This window comes from Dendrobium catenatum, unplaced genomic scaffold, assembly GCF_001605985.2.
Source record: "Dendrobium catenatum unplaced genomic scaffold, ASM160598v2 fragScaff_scaffold_1402, whole genome shotgun sequence".
NCBI lineage: Eukaryota > Viridiplantae > Streptophyta > Magnoliopsida > Asparagales > Orchidaceae > Dendrobium > Dendrobium catenatum.
In genome coordinates this window covers 378,853-395,553 of record NW_021319864.1, presented here as the reverse complement: position 1 = coordinate 395,553, position 16,701 = coordinate 378,853, and the positions used below count along the sequence as shown (strand labels likewise).

Genomic DNA, 16,701 nt, shown 5'->3' with positions numbered 1-16,701 from the left:
GGATTCCGACGAAGGCAATAAGTGGGTCACATGCATCATGTGGACGGCCCGAATAATTCAAAAGGGCCGTTCAATTACTTGTGGGAAGAAGAGAAGAACATGGCTTTATGGAGGCCCAAAGACCTTGGATTCCTCGGCAGTGCTTATTCCCACGATGTTGTCATTAAGGCTGTAAACAGTTATGTCTGAGTCGAATCTTGCTTAATCAAACTAAGCATGTTTAATATATGTTGAGCTCGAGTCTGGCTCGAGTTCCTTCGCTAAGCTTGAGCTCCACTGACGGATACAGTGTGGGGGCAATGGGGGCAGTGGCCCCCACTGACTTGTTTTGTGAGAAGAATAACATAAAGTATTTCAAACATGACTGATACATTTGTGATGCGAGAAAGATCAAGACGCCGTACTGAAAGTATAACAAATAGACATCATTATCAAATTGAGTTATTTTACACTGTTATAGATTTGCAACTTCAAGAGCTCAACAATAGATTTGATGAAATTAAAATATAATTACTTATGTGTGTGGCATGTTTAAATTCATATCAGTCTTTTTCAGATTTTGATAAAGAAATATTGCTTCGTCTTGCAAAATTTTATCCGTCAGATTTCTCTGAAATGGATCTCATCATACTAGACAATCAAATAGAAAATTTTATTGTTGATATGAGATCGAATGATGCATTTATAAATTTAAAAGGAGTTGGAGAACTTGCTCAGAAATTAGTAGAGACAAGAAAGCATGATATATTTCCTTTGGTGTTCTCACTTATAAAGCTTGCTCTGATATTGTCAATTGCTACGGCAACAGTTGAACGAGCTTTTTCTGCAACAAAAATTATAAATAATCATTTACACAATCGTATGGGAGACTCCTTGATGAATGACTGTTTACTTACTTATATTGAAAAAGATATTTTTAGTTGTATTGACAATGACTTGATTGTACAACAATTTCAAAAAATGAAGACTCGACGGGAGAAATTATAGATAACATATAAGAAGAATATCAAGACTATGTTCTCAATTGTAAGTTTTTTGCTTTACTATATATTTTAAGTTTTTATAATGAATTTAATGTTTAAAAAAAAATTAAAACCGCCTATGCCGGTCCCAAGCCCAGATGAAAAACGTTGAGGGTTTTTTTTTTACTTCAATATTTTTGTGCCCCCACATGAACAAAATCCTGGCTCTGCCCCTGCACATTAGTGAACAATATGAGGCTCAAACACAACTCAAATGATTGCGCTAGATAAGAAAGTTCGAGAATGACTCATTATGAATTTGGATTAAAAAATAATTAAATTGATATAAATATTAATATTTTAATTAAAATTAATTGAGCCGGCTCAATAAGCCGACAAATTAAGCGGATTGGACAATCTTGAGCTCGAGCTCACATGATATATGAGGTTGATTTTACGGTAGAACTCGTACTCCTGATTCAATAAGCTATATTCACGAGCTCGTTAACAAGTCAAATTTGAGTTAGCACACTTACACCTCTAATCATGATCCTTATTATTATCATACTCCTTTTTTTAATTTATTTTTATTATATTACCTTCAAGTACTTTATTTTGTACAATCTTTAATAATTTCTTAATTTTTTCATCTATAATATTGTTAATCCATTTGATATTCATTTATTTTTCTATCATTTTAAAGAAAAAAAATTAAAATTTTGATTAAATGAATTTAAATATTATACAATATTAGTCAATTTTTTTTATAACTGAACATGTGGTGTCCCATGTGCTCTTCACATTCTCTATGTACTATTCATAACAAACATAACAAATGACTGCACACAAATACCTATAAATATAGATGTATGTTAACTCTTTAAATGTAATGAAGAGCTGTATAAGTTCTCAACTATTCTGATCAGCATATTACATTCTTCAGTTCTTGTCTTCTTGGTATCAGAGCATAGTCGTTCCTCATCCCCTTCATCCTCTCTAGGTTAGCCATTTCTTTGACAACGATGAACTCCTCTTCCTCTCCTACTATCAATACTAATACAGAAACCACACTACAACAATCCACCAACCTTACCATCCCTTCCACACTCAAATTCCTAATGAGCAATTTCAAATCCTTAGCCACTTCTCCACTCACCACCAATAACTATCCACTATGGAGCTCTCAAATCTCAAAAATCCTCACCGTAAATGGTTTTTTTTTTCCATTTCTTGAGGGAACATTCACATGTCCTACTCAATTCCTATTAGACTCGTCTAACCAACCAACACTCAATCAAGAACATACTATCTGGAAACTAATCAACCAAAACATTTGTGATGCACTCTATTCAACAATCTATCCCACTATTCTACCTCACACGCCATATGGAGAACTCTCAAGAAACGTCTTCAAAGAACGAATCGATCAAGAGTAATTCGACTTAAAAATGAATTACACAACATCTCAATGTGTTCTAACACAATCACAGAATTCCTTACCCGTATTAAAACCATAATAGATCAACTCAAAGCGGCTGGGAGCCACATTGATTCTGAAGATATTGTTATGTACATACTTAATGGTCTTCTATCATATTTTCAGTCATTCAAAACCGCAATTCGAACCAAATTTGAACCAATTCATCTAGACGATGTTTATGCTCTTATTACCAGTGAAGAAACCAATATTCAATCAAAAAATCAAAAACTACAAGCTAACTCCACAGTGGCTTTCTTCAGTCACAGTGGCAGAGGAAATTTCAATAACTCAAGAGATCGTGGAAGAACCTCAAACCAACCTCGATCCAACACCAATACCATCCCACCATCGAAAAGATCATCCACCATATGTCAAATATGCTGCAAAATGGGCCACAACGCTTTTAACTGCTGACAAAGAGCAAATCTATCATACATTCCTCAAAAACAAATAATACCGCAGCTCTTACAAGAACCAAAAATCCCAATCCAACAAACTGGTTTCTAGATACTGGAGCCTCATCTCATCTTACCTTAGACATTTCTTAAATATAGAATCCTGAAGAATATACAGGAACTGATCAAGTCACGGCTGGTGATGGAAACAATCTCAACATTTTTCACTCCGGCAAAGGCATCCTACCCACACCCAACTATAAGCTCCACCATTTTAAAATACTACATGTCCCATATCTATCTCACAGCCTATTATATGTTCAAAATCTTACTAATGACAACAATTGCATTGTTGAATTTGACTCACATGGCTTCAAAATAATGGACAGAACAACACATAAAATTCTACTCCAAGGAAAGTGTCATCAAGGCCTGTATCCGATTATGCATCACCAAGCACTCAACGCCCATGTAACATCAGATCTCTAGCACCAAAGGCTCAATCATGTCCATCAAGCCTCACTTCAAGCCTTCTCAAAAATGTATCCACAACTTCAAATAATTGTATCTTCCTTATTTTGCAATTCATGTAAGGCTTCCAAAAGCCACAAATTATCATTTCCTATTTCAAATAGTAAATCATCCTCTCAATTTGAACTAGTTCATTCCAATGCATGGGGTCCGGCACCCATTTCATCTCAAGGATTTACATATTACATACTCTTTATTGATGACTACTCACATTACATGTGGATTTTCCTATGTACTCTAAATCTGAAACAATCCACAAATTCAAACAATTTCATATGCTCGTCAAGACTCGGTTCAATCATAACATCAAAATACTAAAAATTGACAGTGGCGGTGGCAAGTATACCTCCACAGAATTCAATCAATACTAGGGGTGCAAGTGAGCCGAGCCTGCTCGAGCTCGACTCGTTTATGAGCTCTTGAGTCGAGCTTATCGAGCCATGAGCTCGAGCATGAACTCAAACTCGAGCTCGTTTGTTAAACGAGCTCGAGTTCGAGCATGATGAGGCTCGGTCGTGAGTCAGCTCGAAATTATTAAATTTAATTTTTTTTTTAAGTTACTAATAATTTTGCTACAATTTCAAAATCCCTCCTAATTTTCAAAATCCCGCTAGCTACTTTCCTAAAAAAATCCCGATGTTTCTCAAATGGTGAGCCATCTCTCTCTCTCTCTCTCTCTCTCTCTCTCTCTCTCTCTCTCTCTCTTTCTCTCTCTCTCTTTTTCTCTCCTCTGACAACCACTCATAAATGCTAACATCTTAAAAACTGCTCATATATCAAAACCTTCTCTCTCTCTTTATCACTCTTTATCCTGCTTTATAAGGACCGCCCATATTGGAAAATGAGCTGACCATGCCAGATGGGCAACTCGACGAGCAGCTCGAACTCATTTCCTATAGAATGAGTCAAGCTCAAGCTCAATTTTTGAGCTTGACTTGACTCGAGCTCGAGCTCGGTATATGAAAGTTGAGCTCGACTCAAACACATCCTGACTCGAGCTCGACTCGACTCATTTGCACCCCTAATCAATACCTCAACTCGCATGGCATCCACCATCAACTAAGTTGTCCCTACACACCAAAACAAAATGGCATGGCGGAACATAAGCATTGCCATCTCATAGAAATAACACGTACTCTTCTAACATCCACCAACATAAATCAGTCATTTTGGACATCTGCTTTTACCATAGTTGTACACTTCATAAACTGTACCCCCTCCAAAACACTAAAGATGAAACCCCTCACTACGTATTATACAACAAGCATCCCAGCTATAACCATCTTCAGGTATTTGGGTGTTCATGTTTCACATGGAAAAAACATAACTCCCCCAACAAACTTTCCCCAAGAGCTCCCTACTGTATATTTATTGGATATTCAATCGCTCATAAAGGTTATTACTGTCTAATACTCAACACCAACAAAATCATTACATCTAGTCATATTGTTTTCAACTAAATAGATCTACCTCTCACCAAATTGTCATCAATCGAACCATCCAGAAATACATCTCCTATCCCACCCATGCTTCTAATACCATACAGAAACAAATTACCAAACACAACATCCTATACATCAACACCTATCACAAAATCCATCTCAACACCTCAAATACCATCCCAGATCACTCCATCATCTCCAACATCATCTCCATCAACCCAAACTCTACCAAATACAATTCTTCCACCTCCACCAAACCAATATTCAATGATCACCATATATCAAACTGGAAACTTAAAACCCAAACAAATACTTGATCTTCTCCATTACATGCAACCAATCTCAAATCCCACATCACTTACTCTAGCTCTTAAATCATCTCACTAGAGAACCGTGATGTCAAAAGAATTCATGGCTCTTCAACAACAAGGTACAAGGTCATTAGTTCTACCTCCAAGTGATCAACCAATTCTTGGGTGTCGATGGGCATTCAAAACAAAATGACACTCGGACGGATCAGTAGCTCGGTATAAGGCAAGGCTTGTCGTGCAGGGACACACTCAAGAATACGGTATCAACTACGAAGAAACCTTTAGCCCATTGGCTAAAATGCACACCATTAGAGGACTAACTGCTCTAGCTAGTCACCACGACTAGACCATTCATCAGCTAGATATCTCCAATGCATTTTTACACAGTCATCTTGAGGAAACAATATACATGCAGCAACCACCAGGTTTCAAGGATCCACAGCTTTCCAGGCACGTCTATAAACTTCACAAGGCCCTCTACGGCTCAAACAATCTCCTCGTCAATGGTATTCCACTTTCTCTCAACATCTACAAACTCTCAATTTTACTCACAGCTTAGTAGACCCATCCCTTCTCATATAGAAAATTGCTCAAGAACATATCTACCTACTTGTATATGTAAATGACATACTCATAACCGACAATAACCCTCAAGCTATAATCAATCTGTTAAACCATATCCACAACAAATTCCAGCTAAAAGTACTATGACCTATCTCCACTTTTCTTGGAATCCAATTCATCAAAACCGACAAAGGATATCTCCTAAACCAACAAAACTATATACTCAACCTCGTAAATGAAGTAGGAATGCTCCAATGCAAACCTAATTCCACTCCACTTCCTTCAAAAATTGAATCCTCAAATTAACAACTCACCAATATACTCAGACCCTACCAACTACTGCAAACTAGCTGAATCTTTGCAGTATTTAACCTTAACTAGACCTGACATTGCGTTTGCTACAAACAAAATATGTAAACACATGCAAAACCCATCGAACCTTCTTTTTCAACTACTCAAAAGGGTTCTTAGATACCTCAAAGGAACCAGCACCCTTGGCATTACCATTGACAAATCAGACCTTACCCTCACCGTATTTACTGACGCTGACTAGGGAGGCGACAATACTGATCGGAGATCCATATCAGGAAACTGTTTATTACTTGGCTCTTCACCCAATCTCTGGAAGGTACAAAAACAAAAAACATTAGTAGCTTGTTTGTCAACTGAGGCAGAATATAAAGCTCTAGCATGCGGCCTCATCTGAACTCATTTGGATGCACAGGCTTCTTCAAGATCTGGATATACCGATAAACTTCGCTACATCATTATTCTGTGACAACATTTCAACCATCTCCATAGAAAACAATCCAATTCTAAGAGCTCGTACCAAACACATTGAAATAGATCTTCATTTCATTATAGATCACATTACATCGGGAGCTATAACAATTCATCACATATCAACCACCGACCAACTCGCCGACATTTTCACATAAAGTCTTCCGCTGGCTCACTTTAATCATATCAAAGAAAAACTACAGCTACGAATGTCGAATCTACTGTTTGACGGGGCCTAACAGCAATAACAGAACAAGTGTTGTCCCATGTGCTCTCAATGTTCTATATGTACTATTCATAGCAAACTACTGTGCATAAATATCTCTAAATATAGATGTATGTAAACTCATTAAATGTAATGAAGAGCTGTATAAGTTCTCAACTATTCTGATCAGCATATCTACATTCTCCAGTTCTTGTCTTCTAATTTTACGGTAGAACTCGTACTCCTGATTCGATAAGCTCCATTCACGAGCTCGTTAATGAGTCAAATTTGAGTTAGCTCACTTACACCTCTAATCATGATCCTTATTATTATCATACTCCTATTTTTTATTTTTTTAATTATATTTCCGTCATGTACTTTATTTTGTATAATATTTAATAATTTCTTTTTTTTTTTATTTATAATATTGTTAATGCATTTGATGTTCATTTATATTTCTATCATTTTAAATAGTTTTTTTTTTTAATTTTGATTAAATGAATTTAAATATTATACAATATTAGTCAATTTTTTAAATTTTTTTTGGAACACCGAACATAACAAAGATAAAATCTATTTATAATTTTATACATTTCATTTTTTAATTTTCATGAAATTCTCTTTGATACATAATTTACCAATTATTTCTTTCATCTGAAACGTACAGTTATAAACTTTAACGTGGGCCATATTTCTTTATCTTCCATGTGGGTCTACATATGCGGCCCAATAAGATTGGCCTTTGTCCTTTGGCAACCATGTTGATTGAATTATGCTACAACATTATGTTTTGTATTAAGATGCTTATCAAAAGGATTGCTGCACCAAAATTTTCAGCATTTGGTGGATATAAATGATTGAGAGAAGGCATATTTAATTTTCAAGTATAGACGTGATTTGGAAAGGTTTTCTTACTGCGTTCTAAAACAATTTTTTAGTATAAAAAATTTTATGCCATAATTTTTTGCGCTAAAAAATTTATTTCCAAAACATTAAGAAAGCTACCCCAAATGAAACCATAATAATTAATTTTTATCCAAAATTTTAAGAAAATGCATCCATAGGCATCTATTGAATCTCTGAATTTTGATGCTTGTATCAATATTATTGTGTTCTTGATGTTATAACATTAGAGATAATTTTTTTGGTTTTAATTATGAATGAGGCTCATGCATAGTCAATGACAATGGACATGAAGGTTTTTTTCTTGAAGATAAGATCGGGTACACTACCTTTCAGCAATGAACAAAGCAACACTAAAAAGGTTAAAAGGGGTAGCTATTGAAATTGGGTTGGATGATCTTTCTCTTAGAAGCAATTATTACGTTCTCCGACCGGACGCAGAGGAACATCCGGTCGGAGGCCAAATCCAGCCAAAAAAACGAGTTGTACCGAGTAAATACCGAGCAATACCAAACAATAACGAGGAATACCATCATTTGAAGGCCCAATCCCGAGTTATACCGAGCTAAATCGAGAAATACCGAGTTAAACAAAAGTTGTACCGAGTTTTTCCTAGAAAAACTCCGTACAACTCGGTATTTCTTGGTACAGCTCGGTATAACTCGGTATTAGTCTTCAAAGAGCGGTATTTCTCGTTAATATCAAATAATACCTAGTTGTATCAAGCAAACACCGAGTTTTTTGGCGGGATTTTGCCTCCAACCGGACGTTCCTCTACGTCCTTACACCGGACGTAATAAAAGTTCTTCTCTTAGAGGTAAAGTTAGTGTGAGTTTTGGAACACCATAGCTTATCATAAAGAATTGTAGGTGTTTATCAGAGCCATTGAGTTTTTCTATAATATGACAATTCAAAATTTAGTGGATATAAATGATCGACATATCATGAATGTAAGATGTGATTTTAAAATATTATTTTTATTAAAACTTAGATGCACTTGAAATAGAATTTTTATTCAAAATTAAAAAAAAATGCATCCATTCACATATATTGAACCTCCTAACTTTTATAGTTGTATTAACATTATTGTGTTCCAGAGGTTATATCAACAAAGATAAAGAATCTAGAAGAAAGAAAAAAATTATGGGGCATAATTTAGTTGAAACAACTCTTTCTCATGGCAAATATGTTTTACAATTGGTTGCTTTGGCTTTACCTAATAGAAATAATTAATATAGAGCATGCTTATGTCCAAGCTATTGCAAATAACCTTGGTGATGATTAAGCAAAATGGTTGACTAGGTTATTCAGGATGGCCATGTCATGCACAGAATTTATTTTAAAAGAATTATTATTTTATCTTTTAATTTACATAATCAAAGTTGTAGGCTCAAAAAATTTGTGCCCCGACCTCACCGTCTTTTAGAGTGTTTTAGTGTAAAATTTTCAAAAGGCAAGATATTTCATTTTCATTTGATTAAGACTTTATAATATGGTTCTAGGTATCCCATAGGCACAAACACCTATGATTAATTACCCATACCAATAATAAGAGAGAACTTTAATTAAGGCAAGTCATTAAATATTTACAAAGTACCTAGCATATAATAGCATCATGTGAATTTTTTTAGAATTACAAATTCATTATACCTGATATATTCTCAAAAATTATCTTGATCAGGCACGAATCTCGAAGCAAAACCCAACCCGGAAACTTCAAAAATTAATTCCAAGAGCACCCGAACTTCGATTTCAGCAAGCTTATAGTCAAACTGAGCATCTCGGAAATATGAACTCAATGACACCAAATTCAACCCAATCCGAGCCCAAATGGGTCCAAATCAAGGACCCGAAGCGATGTTGGAAGGTTCAAACCACAATTTGAGTTAGCAAACGGTCTCTAATTTTAACGAGCTTATACTCGAATCGAACGGCTCGACGAGACAAATCCAACGAGCTCAATATCGCTGAATTCTGACATCACTAAGGCCTTCAAATGTCCAACGAATGGTGCATGATCGAAGGGTTCAATATCAACCGTCCATTCGACCACTCCCTATTCGCCCATGATCTCACACCTATTTACAAGCCATGCCACTCCAGAAAAACTATAAATAGAGCCCTCATTCTTCACAAGAGGACTCAAGTGAGAAGAGAGAGAAGAAGAGAAGAGAAGAAGGGGAAAGGGAGAATCATCTCCTCGACCACCGCCGGAGTTCTCTCCGCCGCCCGAATACGCCGGAACTCTACCGGATTTTCAGGAAACGCCTGAATTCTGCATAACTTTATAAATTTGCTTCAAGTTAGAAGAAAAGAATTGTAATCGGATCGTTTTGACTTGTGGGATGAATCAATTTCTTGTAATTTACAAAACACTAGTGGAACTTTTCAGCTGGGCGTGGCCCCGTGGTTTTTTCCCTCTTTCGGGTTTTCCACATAAAAATCATAGTGTTCATTTTCTTTTTTGTTTGTGTGATGAATATTTGTGCAACGCTTAGACGTGAATTTGTTAACTCTACCGCCATGTATATTCTAGCCCGCAACAGTTTGGCGCCGTCTGTGGGAAAACTATCCCACTACTTCAAGTATTACTACGATGATCAACATACGTAGTAGTCGTATCGTTGGAGCTTCTCGCTCCAACTCTCGTCAGTCCAAAAATCTGTCTATTAACCATAGACGCCCGATGTCTGCTTCTTTTCATTCTGGGGGGCAGAATACTGCCGAAGAAGGGACCTCGAAACCTTCTTTAGAAGAAAGAATCCGGAAGATGGAAGAATCTCAGAACGAGATCCTTCAACTCCTGCGAGAGAATCGGCAATCGGCATTGGCACAATGGGAGGAAGTTTTTCTCCCTCAAGATCCACCACGGGTTGAAGATGTCCAATTCGAACATCTTCAAGTAAAAGTTCATCTCCCTACACCTAAAAGATTTCCTCAGTCTCGACAGGATAATGAACTTGCCGATACAACAAGTTCTACACATCCTCCGCCCTCAACTCGGCAACCTCACACTCTCTCGAATCTCCCAGAAGACTCTGCCCAACCACACGCTGCGGAGCTCCCTCACGATGCCCTGCGCCATGAACTACGAAAGTTGGTAAGGGAAGAATTCCCCCAAGGGGATGCGAGACAAACTCTCCAACAGAGAGACTTTTAGAAGTCATCACCTCTAACCGAGGCCATACTACATCATCCCATTCCAGCTAGATTTAAAGTACCCAGCATTGAGTCTTACGACGGAACATCTGACCCATATGAGCACATCGACCACTACAGAACCATCATGCATATTCAGCGAACCATAGACGCCCTTCTCTGCCAAGTCTTTCCTGCCACCCTAAAAGGGAAGGCTCGAACGTGGTTATATTCGCTTCCGTCCGGAACGATCCCCTCATTTGTGAAATTGGCCAAGGCCTTTGCCAAGCAATTCGTAGCCAACCGTAGAATAGCAAAAGATTCTTCCCATCTCTCCGGAATCCGTTAGAATGAAGAAGAATCATTGATGGAGTATTTTCAATGATTTTTCACTGAAGCTCGACAAATCCCAGGAGTGGATTCTGAACTATTGAGAGGAGTCTTCCTTTGAGGCCTTCGCCCTGGCCCTTTCTATTCGGCTCTCATGCGAGACACCGTTCATTCATATGCCGATTTAATCCATTGCGTGGAGGTACAAATCTCTGCAGATGAGGCCATAAACGCTCATAGAAAGCAGTTTGAGCAAACTAGCGGGAAGCACAAGATTGCACCTGGAGCGAAAAATTCATCCACAACGAAAGAAGCAAGAGAAAAACAATCTGCCACTCAGGCCTCCATTGCCACGATAAGAACCTTGACAGGAGAAAGAGTACACTCCTCTCAATACGACTCGAGCAAATGTGTTAATGGCTGTTCGGGATCAACATACGGTGAAATGGATACATCCTTTGAGGTCGAACACAGGAAATAAGGATCAATACTGCCACTTTCATCGAAGTTGCGACCACACTACCGAAGCTTGTAGACAACTGAAGGAGGAGATTGAAAGGCTTATCCGCCAGGGTTATCTTCGACAGTTCATTCGGGATTCTTTTGCCCGAGAGAAAACTCACCCCATTGGGGGGCAAAATCATCAACAGAGGCCGCAAATGAATAATCGAGTAGCAGTTGGTGAGATTGAGACAATCGCCGGATGCCCTTTACTATCTGATAAAGTCTTCTTGGCTGTAGATGAAATCCCAACTCCGAAAAGACTCATGTAGATCACTCCATCACCTTTGATGATTCCGACTTAGAAGGAGTAAAAATCTCTCATTATGACCCGCTTGTTATTAATGCGGGAATAGGTGATCCGTGTTACAATGTTAAGAGAATTCTTATGGATAACGGTAGCTCTGTAGATATCCTGTTCTACTCTACCTTCCTCAATTTAGGTCTCGCCAAAGAGAAGCTTCAACCTGCAGCATGTCCTTTATATGGATTTGATAATCGACCTATGCGAGTATAAGGGATAATCAGTCTCCTAGTTGTACTTGGAGAATTCCCCCGGCAATCTACGCACTCTGTCCAGTTCATCGTTGTAAAATTTGAATAAGCTTACAACGCTATCTTTGGGAGACCACTCTAGTCAATTTTTGGGATTGTCACATCTATCCCTCACCTAAAACTAAAGTTCTATACTCCGACAGGAGTTAGTGTGGTATGCAGAGATCAACAAGCAGCATAAACATGCTATCTCAGGCAGGTCAAATCACGCCCGACTGATTCTCTAAATATTGAGGACTTTGATCTCCGGAATGAAGACATACCTCAGAGAGCTTCCCTAGTAGAAGAACTCATCACTATGTCTATCTTTGAAGAACATCCTTTAAAGACGGTGCAAATTGTGTCACTTCTCTCAGAAGGAGAAAAGAAAAAATTCACATATTTTCTATGAGAAAATCAGGATGTTTTTGCATGGAGCCCAGCGGATATGCCCGAGATTGACCCTGAAGTAATTATACACTCCCTTAAGGTCAATCCGGCGAGCAAACCAATCATCCAGAAGAAATGGAATTTTGTACCAGATCATCAGTAGGCGATTGAACAAGAAGTGGATAAACTCTTAGAAGCCGGATTCATTCGAGTTGGCTGACAAATGTTGTCATGGTTAGAAAGGGGAGTGGAGCATGGAGAATGTGCATAGACTATACAGATCTCAACAAAGCCTGCCTAAAAGATAGCTTTTCTCTTTCTCATATCGACCAGTTAGTCGATACCACCTCCGGACATCAGATGTTGAGTTTCATGGATGCCTACTCTGGTTACAACCAAATCAAGATGAATCCGATTGATGAAGAAGTGACAGCATTTCAAACAGACAGAGAGTTGTATTATTACCGGGTGATGCCCTTTGGGCTCAAAAATGCTGGAGCAACTTATCAATGCCTAATGAATAAGGTTTTCAAAATCCTTATTGGGCGTAATATGGAAGTGTACGTGGATGACATGTTGGTAAAAAGTCTCAAAAAATCTCAGCATATCTCTGACATGGAGCAATGCTTCCATTTATTGAGACGTTACAATATGCGCCTCAAGCCCGCCAAATACGCCTTCAGCGTCGCTTCTGGAAAATTTCTGAGCTTTATGGTAACCCACAGAGGGATCGAAGCCAATCCCGAAAAGATCAAGGCGTTAAGAGATATGGTGCCACCTAAGAGCATCAAGGAAGTCCAAAGAATGAATGGGAGGATTGCAGCATTGTCACGTTTCTTGACGCGCTCGGGAGACAAGTAACTTCCTTTCTTCAAAGTGCTCAGAGGTGCTCGCAGCTCCGGTTTCCAATGGATAGATGAATGCCAAGAAGCCTTCGAACAGCTACGAAAGTATATTTGGCTTCCCTGCTGCTACTTTCTAAACCAACACTTGGAGAGAAGTTGTATTTATACATAACTGTTTCGGCCCAAGCCATCAGTTCAGTCTTGGTACGATAAGAAAATGCTGTACAACGCCCCATCTACTATGTCCGTAAAATCCTATCTGAAACAAGGGGCATTATTCCTTAGCAGATAAGACAACATTGACACTAGTTTATTCTGCCAAAAAATTATGTCCTTACTTTCAAGCCCACTCAATTGGGGTCTATACGAATCTGCTGCTGAAAAGTATTCTACAAAAATCAGAAGCATCGGGTAGGCTCGTAAAATGGTCTGTAGAACTGGGAGAATTTGACATTCACTACTTTTTTAGACCTGATATCAAATCTCAAGCACTTGCAGATTTTGTGGTTGAATGCACCATCCCAGTATCCGATGTCCAATCAAATACTTTGTCTTCTCTACCATGTTGGACATTATATGTTGATGGATCTTCTTGAAGTTCTGGCACTGCGGCCGAAATTATGTTAATTTCCCCGCAGAAGACTACTCTTGAGTATGGGCTCTGACTCAATTTTCTGACAACAAACAACATGGCAGAATATGAAGCTCTTATCGCTGGATTAAGATTAGCAGTTGATTGTGAGGTGCAGAACCTAGTAGTCCATACTGATTCACAACTAGTCGCTTCTCAGGTGGATGGAGAATTTGATATCCACAATTCGCAACTGGCCTAATATTGCAATATTGTGAAACTGCTCATGGCCCGAATAGGAGAATATCATATCGTACATGTTCTCTGAGAGCAAAATACAAGAGCAGATGCTCTTTCAAAACTTGCAACATCAACGACAGGAGACAACTACAAGAAAAAGTATGTTGTGGAGATCCATTTTCTAAGTATTCATGGTCCATGGGTCATACAATCGATCGATGAAACAAGAGAGGTGTCTTGGATCAATCCCATATTCTCTTTTTTGCAAGATGGGGTACTGCTTGAAGAACCCATGGCTGTAACAAGACTTCGAAGACGAGCAGCAAATTTCACCATCATTAGTGGTGAGTTGTATAAGCGCGCTTTCACCGGATCATATCTGAAGTGTCTCCCACCTTCAGAAGCTGATTATGCACTCCTGAAAGTTCATTCAGGAGTGTGGCAAGCATCTGGTAGGAAGAGCTTTAGCTTATAAAATCATGAGGCAGGGATTCTATTGGCCTATAATGAAACAGGACGCACTTGAGTTTACACGAAAGTGTGAAAACTGTCAATTGCATTCCAATCTCACCCATACTCTAGCTCTGGAACTTGCATCACTTCAAAGCCTCTAGCTTTTACCCAGTGGGGAATTGACATAATGGGACCCTTTCCTATAGCCACAGGACAACAAAAATTCATCATCTTTGCCGTATATTACTTCACGAAGTGGGTGGAAGCAGAACCCTTAGCAAAAATTATCGAAGCAAATGCCAAACAATTCTTATGGAAGAATATAATTTGTCACTTCGGTATCCCAGCAAAGGTCATCACCGACAACGGAACTCAGTTTATTGGAAAAATCTTTACATCTTTCTGTAAAGATTTTCATATTCAACTCGTCCATACGGCTGTCACCCATCCTCAAACAAATGGGCAAACGAAGGTTACAAATCGAATAATTTTGAAGGGGATGAAGACACGCCTAGGGAAGGCTGGGGGGCAATGGGCTGAAAAAATCCCAAATGTCCTCTGGGCTTACCGCACCAAGGCTAGGACTCCTACAGGAGAGACTCTATTTAACCTCTGTTTCAGTAAAGAAGCAGTCATACCAGTGGATATCGGAGTCTCAAGCAATAGAGTTCAAAATTTTGACTTCAATAACAACGAGGAGAAGTTCAAGACAAATCTAGATCTCCTCCCTGAAGCAAGGGATGAAACCTCACTCAAGGTCGATGCATACCATCAACGGATCACTCGTCACTATAATCGGAGAGTTAAACCTCAAACCATTTTCGTTGGGGTCTTAGTTCTTCGAAGCATCGAAGCTGCTGGAAAAGGCCCTCAGCGTAATAAGCTCTCCCCTCTATAGTAAGGTCCTTACCTGGTAGTGGCTATGGTCAAGCATGGGACTTTCAAATTGAAAGATGCTTCCCCGAACTTGGAATGTGGGCAACCTTCGCAAGTACTATTAGTAAAAGTTGATGTGCTATCTGTTTATTGTGATGTCATTTGTAGTGTTTGTCTTGCTTTGTAGCTATGCTTTGTATCTTTTAAGCTTTTCACACGCTCTTTGTATGTTGATTATAGAAGAACACTTCTTGTTGTATCCCTAAGTTTACTAGGGAATTGTCGTACTATTTTATATAATACAGCAATGTGATGTTCACCTTATCGCAATACTATCTCTCCTCAAATTTTTTCCCTTAATTCAAAAAATATACAACTAATGTTGTATCTCAATCAGTAGGTAACCAATCCCAGGGGGATCAGGTCCGACCTCTTCCACACAGGTTAAAATCATCAAGAAAATGCTTGATTAACAACCTCGGATAGGTCAAGATATCCAAGAAAGATATCTCTCATATTTGTACAAGTCAAAGAGACGACCATAATGATTGAGTCAATCTCATATACTTATGAAAAAGAGAAACATCTTATATATATATATATATATATATAACTCACAAACATCAAGTATATCATTTAAAAACATCATACAAACACACGAATAATCATCACAAATAAAATAAAAGGAATACAGATAATGTCAGAATATTTCTACAGAATCTCAAGGTCATCATCGTCCTCCTCCAAAGAAAAAATATGTTGCAAATCACTCTTTAATTCTTCACCGTCAGTGTCTGGAGAAGGATCACCAGAAGCCTGGCTCAGAGTCAACCCCTCTATATCCCCTCCGTTCTTACACTGCACTACACGAACGCCCTTTATGAAGCCTTTAATGAAGCCATCTTCCATAAGCTCTGCTTCTAAAGCCTTCACCTCTACATCATAAAAATGATCGCGAGCTTCCTGAACTTGATCCTCAACAATTATCTTAAAGGCGTAAGATTTTTTAAACTTTTCTATGGCTGCAGACGGTGACAGTTGAGCTACCTTCTCCGACAACTTATTCAGGAGATTCTTATTCTCAGCCTCAAGGATTTGTATATCTTTCAGTTATTGATTGTTTTTTGCCTCTGTCTCCACCAACTGTATATGCAAACGATCCAACTGTTCATTCTGAGAAGAGGCTGAAGCGATCTTGTTCTCCAATTCTGTTCTGCATTGTTCAAGTTGATCCTCCACCGTCTCCATCT

General features: G+C 38.4%; 1 protein-coding gene across 1 annotated transcript; it reads left to right on the top strand.

Moving 5' to 3' along the window:
- The first annotated feature begins 14,414 nt into the window (after positions 1-14,414).
- On the top strand, positions 14,415-15,473 carry LOC110109363. Its single transcript, XM_020840399.1, has 2 exons — positions 14,415-14,574; positions 14,923-15,473. The coding sequence occupies exons 1-2, from the start codon at positions 14,415-14,417 to the stop codon at positions 15,471-15,473; spliced, it is 711 nt and encodes a 236-aa protein (XP_020696058.1).
- Positions 15,474-16,701: the final 1,228 nt, after the last annotated feature.

Coding starts and splice junctions, on each gene's coding strand:
- LOC110109363 (XM_020840399.1), top strand. CDS start 14,415: ATGGCTGTAACAAGACTTCGAAGACGAGCAGCAAATTTCACCATCATT. Junction 14,575..14,922: donor AGGAGTGTGGCAAGCATCTG/GTAGGAAGAGCT, acceptor TCGGTATCCCAG/CAAAGGTCATCACCGACAAC.